At 35.6% G+C, this 7,942-nt stretch overlaps 1 protein-coding gene across 1 annotated transcript in view; it reads right to left on the bottom strand.

Moving 5' to 3' along the window:
* LOC106882476 (synembryn-A) overlaps nt 1-7,270 on the bottom strand; it is a 17,075-nt gene extending 9,805 nt beyond the window's left edge. The window contains exons 1-6 of the mRNA XM_014933163.2: nt 6,709-7,270; nt 3,509-3,556; nt 2,512-2,731; nt 1,545-1,614; nt 803-878; nt 262-314 (exon numbers count right to left, since the gene is read on the bottom strand). Coding sequence (XP_014788649.1) covers nt 262-314; nt 803-878; nt 1,545-1,614; nt 2,512-2,731; nt 3,509-3,556; nt 6,709-6,819 — 578 coding nt within the window. The 5' untranslated portion in view covers nt 6,820-7,270. The remainder of the gene's footprint in view (nt 1-261; nt 315-802; nt 879-1,544; nt 1,615-2,511; nt 2,732-3,508; nt 3,557-6,708) is intronic.
* Nucleotides 7,271-7,942: the final 672 nt, after the last annotated feature.

Here is a 7,942-nt window from a genome sequence, read left to right as displayed (position 1 = left end):
TTTGGGAACCATTGCTTTAGGGGTTGATAAAATAAGTACCGGTTGTACACTCGGGTTGATATAATTGACTTAACCCCTCCTTGTAATTGCTGGCCTTGTGCCAAAATTTTAAATTGTCATCATCATCATCATCATCATTATTATTATTATTATTATTATTATTGCTATTATTTAAGTAATCATTTATTAATAAAATGGAAGTTGCAATGTTGAAAGTTAAATTAAAGAGAATTTCGGAGAAACACTGAAGACGATATTTACCTGGTCTCAGGAACTAATGCACTCAACAAGAACAGCAGCCTCATATCAAAATACTGAAAATAGATTAAAAAAAAAAATCAGTTGTTTTAACATCCATGCAGTCATGGGTGGCAGAAAAGAAAGAGGAAATATGGATTTAGGAATTGGTCAACAACAATGATTTTCGACAATATAATAATCATTATCTTTTACTTGTCTCAGTCATGAGACTGTGGTCAGGCTGGGGCATCACCTTGAAGAATTTTTAATCAAATGAATTAACTTATTCTATTGGTCACTTTTGTCAAACAGCTAAGTTACAGGGATGTAAACACACTAACAGCGGTTATCAAATGGTGCTGAGGGACAAACACAGACACAAAGACACACACACACACAAGCACATGATGGGCTTCTTTCAGACTCCAGTTTGATTTCAAATCAAATCAAATCAAATTTATTGGCAGGAGAAGAGCACAATGTGCTTAAGCCAGATGATCAAGTACTAAGAAAATGAGTATGATAGGATTAATCAAGCATGAATTGATTAAACAGAACTTACTTTAATGTCATGCTTCAAATTGGCATCTTTGTAAGTTTTCATTCGCTGTATGACTCCTTCAATGCAACCATTCACGCTGAAGAAGAAAAGAAGATAAAACAACATTTTTATTGTCTGACAGATGTAATAACATTTAACTGGGTGCAGGCATGGCTGTGTGGTTAAGATGCTCACTTTGCAACCACATGGATTTTGAGTTCAATCTCACTGCATGGCTCCTTGGGCAAGTGTCTTCTATAATAGCCCTTGGCTAGCCAATCCTTTGTGAGTGAATTTGGTAGATGCAAACTGCATGGACACTGTCATGTGTGTTTATATATAGATATATATGTAATTCTTTTCAGAATGGTGAAACCCAAAGCAAATAAAGCGACGAAGACAAGTGGTGTAGAAAACAAACAGATGTATTAGTATAACACTCTGGAATTGAAAAAGTCTTTAATGTTTCGAGCCTATGCTCTTCCACAGAAAGGAACACAGAAAGAAACAAGGAGAGAAAAAAAATGTGTGTAGTGGTTAGCAATCTACCATGGCGAATATATATATATACACACACACACACGTATGTATATGTGTGTGTATTTGTGAAATAGAATCAGTGCATGTGTTTATTATTGACATAATGACCCTCCCAATACATAACAAAATCTGTTTCAACACAGAAGAGTTCACAGCAAGAATCTTACAATTCAAAGACAAAAAAAAAAAAAAGAGAAAAGATTTTAAAAAATATAAGACTTACCTACAAATATGTTGAGCTTTTTTGCTGTTATATATGATATTACAAAGACACTTCTGGGCTTCAATTATAACTGAAGAAGAACAAAATAAGATCACTTAATGTTCCATCATCATCTTCATCAACATCATTTAACATCTACATTCCATGCTGGCATGGGTCAGACAATTCAACAGTAACCGACAAGTAAGAGGGCTGCACTGAGTTTCAATGTCTACATTAGTCTGGTTTCTATAGCTGGATGCCCTTCCTAATGCCAACCACTTTCCAGAGTGTACTGGGGGCTTTTTTACTGGCACCAGCATTGGTAAGTTACCAGGTAATCACAAAACAAAACCCCACAACTGAATGGGATAGAGTAGTGAAACATGTATTTTTCTGTTCAGAATATATATTTATATATAGTATAATTATGTCATTAATTTATGACAATCACAATTTGATTTTTTCTTTTATTTAAGCAGTTTCTGCTCTACATTTTCAGTTTTTCCTCTAATGTTTCAGCATCTAAATTTCCAGACTATTGGCTGTTGGTGTGGCATTGGTACAGATGTAGTTATAGGCATGACTATGGAGTAAGAGGTTTGCTTTAACTGTGAGGTCTTTAGGTTCAGTCCCATTGCATGGCACCTTGGGCAAGAATCTTCTATCATAGCTCAGGCCAACCAAAGCCTTGTAAGTAAATCTGTTAAACAGAAACTGTGTGGAAGCCCTTCATGTGCATGTGTGTATAGCTGTCTTTGCAGTTGTGCCACCCACCTAATGCTTTATAACCAATGTTGGTTTGTTTACATCCCTATAACTTAGTGGTTCAGACACTGATAGAATATGTACCAGACTTTAAAAAAATAGGTAGTGGGGTCAATTTGTTCAACTAAACCCTTCACGGTGATACCCCAGCATGGCCACAGTCCAATGACTGAAAAGTAAAAGACACACACACACACTGATATGCAAAATGAGAGATTACCTTCTGTGTCCTCATCCTTCAAAGTGGTTATTTTGTCACTCTCTTCAGCAGTCTGGTGAAACCAGGCATGAGTCATCAACAGAGTCAATGTGGAGTCAAGAGCTAAAACATCGGCCAAGAGTGTATCACGGCTAAAGATGCGAATAGTTTTCAGACACTCAGAGTTGCAGCGAGCTGATCGTTTTTCTCCAAGTTTTTGACAAAGAGCTGCAATAATTTCCTGGTTAAAGAAACAAAATAATATAAAATCAATATGGAGAATCATTTCCAGTTTCTGTTTTTTACTTTTTGAACATGAACTATGAAAAAAAGTGGAAAAGTTTTCATAATAATGTTTATACCAAGTTATATCCTTTGGAAGTGTCCAATGTGCTTGGTATTTTAGAAAACAAGAAAGAAAATGTCAAATGCAGTACAGCTGTCAAAATAGCAGAAAGATTGGGTGTTTTTACTCTTATAAGACAGAAAAATACCCAATAATTCTGCTATTTTCACAGCTATAATGTGTTTGAAATTTACTTTCTTGTCTGTAATACATCGTCATCATCATTATTTAACGTCCGTTTTCCATGCTGGCATGGGTTGGACGGTTTGACTGGGGACAGGCAAGCCAGAAAGCTGCACCAGGTTCCAAACTGATCTGGCAATATTTCTACAGCTGGATACCCTTCCTAATGCCAACCACTCCGAGAGTGTAATGGGTGCTTTTATGTGCCACTGGCATGAGAGCCAGTCAAGCGGCACTGGCATCAGCCACATTCGAATGGTGCTTTTTATGTGCTACCGGCACAGGAGCAGTTGGGGTGGAGGGAGCTAGCATCAACCACATTCAGATGGTACTTTTTACATGCCACTGGCACGGGAAACTTGGGGTTTTTTAAACATTTAGCATCCGTATACATAGTGTAAATAATACCTGTATTACTTATTTATGTAATAAGTAATACCTATATTATTTCAATATGTATAAACAGATTTATAAACAGACATTAAATACCTGGGTCTGAGAATCCTTGGTAGAAGGAAAGTTCACTGTCATGGCATTCTGAAAGAAGAGAAAAGGGGACAATAGTAAAATGGAAACAATATTTGAATTGATTAGTGTGATTTCTAGATACAAACCGCATGATATGACATTGGTATGTCTCAAGAAATATGACAAATATATAAACATAAATATTTCCATGCTAGCATGGGTTGGACGGTTTGACTGGGGTCTGGCAATCCAGAAGGCTGCACCAGGCTCCAATCTGATCTGGCAGAATTTCTACAGCTGGATGCCCTTCTTAACGCCAACCACTCCGAGAGTGTAGTGGGTGCTTTTACGTGCCACTGGCATGAGGGCCAGTCCGGCGGTACTGGCAACGGCCACGCTCAAATGGTGTTTTTTACGTTCCACCTCCACGGGAGCCAGTCCAGCGGCACTGGCAATGACCTCGCTTGAATGATTTTCTAATGTGCCACCAGCACAAGTGCTAGAAGGCGACGCTGGTAATGATTATGCTCTAATGGTGCTATTTACGGGCCACTAGCACGGAAGCCAGACAGTTGCTCTGGCAATGATGAACAAGCTCGACAGTACTGTTAGTGCTCCACTGGCGCGGTGGCCAACCATAATAAATCCATCCTTGTTATCAGTGTAAGTGAGCATAAGTTTAAGAGCACTACCTTTTCATTTTTATAAACATTAAATGACAACAACAAGTTGAATTGACTGAGGAAATCAGAGTGGTGGGTGATAAAAGTTTGAGACAATTGTTGAACATACAGACTGTGTGACTGTGTGGTAAGAAGCTTACTTCCCAACCACATGGTTTGAAGTTCAGCCCCACTGTGTGACACCTTGAGCAAGTATCTTCTACTATAGACTCAGGCCAACCAAAGCCTTGTGAGTGGATTTGGTAGACGGAAACTGAAAGAAGCCCAGCATATAAATGTGTGTGTGTGCGTGTACGTCTTTGTGTCCCCACACTTGCTTGACATCTGGTGTTGGTGTGTTTACGTCCTCGTAACTTAGAGTTTCGGCAAAAGAAACTGATAGAATGAGTACCAGGCTTTAAAAAAAAAAAAGTCTTGGTTACGATTTATTCCACTAAAATCATTCAAGGTGGTGCCCCAGCATGGCCACACTCGAATGACTGAAATACGTAACAATAAAAGATAAAAAAGAAACAAAGCTTGGATATTGTTTTCATCGATAAACTAAAGAACCAAGAGAGATACGAACTGCCAGAGTTTTGTTTCCTTAGATTTAGAAGATTGGATGAAGAATTTGTCAAGGAGAGAAGAATTAAAATCATAAAATAATCTAAGATGGTAGACAGTAAAAACAGTTCATCATTTATAGCTGGAGTATGTTGGTTAAAGTAGGTTGTTTAATTTAAACACTTGGCTGCAGCTATCCAAACCTCAACCGAAATATCCAAGTGGCGATACTTCGGAGATGGTATATCAAAACTGATACTATTTATTTGTTCAGCAATTTCCGTTATATTATTTTTATTTTTTAATATTTTATTTTTGCGGCTGAATCGCTTGTTTATTCATTTTTGTGTATGTATGTATGTGTTTATGTGTATGTAAGTGTACATATACCATTATACATGCATGCACATAAACACAAACTTACACACATACACACACGCGCACAATAATATATAAATATAAGCGATTCAGCTGGAAAATAAATTTAAGGAATAAATTTTTTTTACGGAAATTAGCGAACAAATAGTTTCAACTTTGATATACCATCTCCAAAGAATCACCATCCATGTAAGTAAAAACAGATTATATATCATAATTTAGGATTAAACGAGATTTCATTATAGAAATAACATATACCAAAGCAACAGGTACACACATAATATACACATATTATTGCTGCACTAATAGACATACTTAATATAAACAAATAAATAGTGCCGAAATCAAGTCTGATGTGAAACTATAAATTTACCAATAAAAGCCTATATGTATGTATGAAAACTTATTAACAAGATCGACTCGACTGTGTACATACATTTCGTACTGTCAATATGAGATTATAACAGGACGTAAGGACATTGTGAATAATACAGATGGAATTTTAATGTAATTTTACAATATTTGGTTCTGACAATAAGCTATGATAATGGTCTAGTTAATAATACTTAAATGTCAGTTACCAAGTTTTATATAAACTACACACATACATGTGTGTGAGAGGGAGACAGAGTAGGTACATAATGCAGATATGGATTGTAATATACATGTACATAAGGAAAGAAAGAATGATCTTCCAAGATACACCCTCTCAAACATAATATACGGTCACCAACACATTATATGTTGACATGTATGAGTGTGTGTGTATGTAATGATAATTTGGCTTGATTCCATGCAACTTAAAGTTTCGCAGGCTCGTGGAACGAACCTAGATCGACACGAGCCTAGAAACTATAACTTGCATAGAACTGAATTAAAACTGTTATTTAAAATACTACATGTTAACTCCACTTTCTTTCGTTTGTCCACTCACTTGCATATGACATGATGGATGGATGGATGGATGGATGGATGTATTAAGCCTACTACAAAGATTGTGGCCAAAAAGAATACAACAGTTGTCATGGTTCACATCCTAACACTGCAATATGAATTTGTGCACACAAACTGCAATGATCATGCTTCAAAATATACACCACTTATTCTCTCTCTCTCTCTCTCTCTCTCTCTCTCTCTCTCTATCTATCTACCTCTGTGTGTGTGTGTGTGTGTGCGTGTATGCATATATATATATATTTTCTGTGATAAATTTTGTTAAGCATCGATTTTTACAATTCTGTAAATAATAATAATAATAATAATAATTTTTATAAGCTTAAAGCTTATAAACGATCAGTCATTGTACGGTGATCGTTTATAAGCCTTAAGCTTATAAAAAAAAACACTAATATATAAATGAGTGTGTGTATACGTATGTGTGTGCATGTATGCACACATGAGTGCATATATATATATGTATGTATGTATGTATGATACATATACGACACTTGGCAATGACCTTGTCTCAAAACAAAACAGACACTTGTTATTTACATGACTGTCATCAAATAAATAACAGAAAAATATAACGAAAAGTAACGAATAAATGAAAGAAAGAATAAAATGAAATGAAATAAAATAAAATAAAAGAGAGAGAGAGAGAGAGAGACTTACTTGAGTATTGAAGTGTTCGAGCACGTTCAAAATCTGTTCATCATCAGAACTCGCCTCTAAGACCTGTAACAGTTTTCCTTCCATTTCTTGGTGCTCACTGTCAACAGACATTGGAGCAATGACGTAAAAACAAGGAACAAAACAAAATGCAGAGGAGCGATACAAGACACTGGTAAAGTATTAGATCAAAACAAACCACGACATTAGCAGAAAATTAACTAAAACAAATTAAGGAATATGTGATGAAAATACAATGATTCCCACTGATGAAAGCTAACAGATAGATTGGTTTTGTTATGGGTGTTGTTGGTTGCTGCGGGTTTGTTTCTAACTTAAATGTCTTGTAAATCTTCTCTGTATTTACTACAATGTTCTGTAGGAGGTACAGAGGCAAGTGTATATATATAAATATATGTATATATCTAAAGGTATAAATTGACAGTTTTCATATCCATTAGTTCATAATGCTTTGGCTCAGTAAGACATGAGCTTTCTACATGAATTTCCAGAGCAGTTGTGATTTAGCTTACTAACGGTGTACATCAGAGAAAATCTCTTCGACAACAGCGATGTAGTTGTATGTATGGAATGCTTTTAAAAGCACCAAAAGGCAAGGGAAACAACTCAAAATCGAAACGTTCATGAAATATTTTCTAAAAGGTGTCTGAGAAACCCTTGTATTTCATTTTTTAAAAATTTGGATTTCGGTAAGACGGAGTTCCTGTAATGGAATTTAGTGAAAATTTATAAAGGAAACAGAATGGTATTCACTATTTCAAAATAAAGTTGAATAATCTCTTTCCCTACAATAACTTTTATTTATTATTTTTTTTTTTCATTCAGAATCTCTGTTTATTGTATTAGACTTAGATAAATACACAAGAGCGAGAAGGAAAAAAAAAATTCACCTCCTTAGGTTGAAAATTTTGGGGCACTGGGAAACCTCTCTAATGACTATTGATGCACAAAGAATAAGTCCTGGGGTCGATTTGTTCGACTAAAGGTGGTGCTCCAGCATGGCCACAGTCAAATGACTGAAACAAGTTCAAGAATTAAAGAAAGAACAAACGAATCTCAGAAATATAGAATTGTGATTGTTTTATTGTTTGTTAGTTTGGTTTTTTTCCTAATGTCATTAAAGTGGAGTTTTCCTGTTTTCTCAAATAAAGGCAGGGCTGAAATGGAAAAAAACATCCCATTCAGTTTGTGTTACAACCCTTAAGTACATCAAAAT

This window comes from Octopus bimaculoides, chromosome 7 (assembly GCF_001194135.2).
Source record: "Octopus bimaculoides isolate UCB-OBI-ISO-001 chromosome 7, ASM119413v2, whole genome shotgun sequence".
In the NCBI taxonomy this organism is placed as follows: Eukaryota; Metazoa; Mollusca; class Cephalopoda; order Octopoda; family Octopodidae; genus Octopus; species Octopus bimaculoides.
Note: the sequence above shows the minus strand (reverse complement) of the source record. Positions and strands in the feature narration are given on the sequence as shown.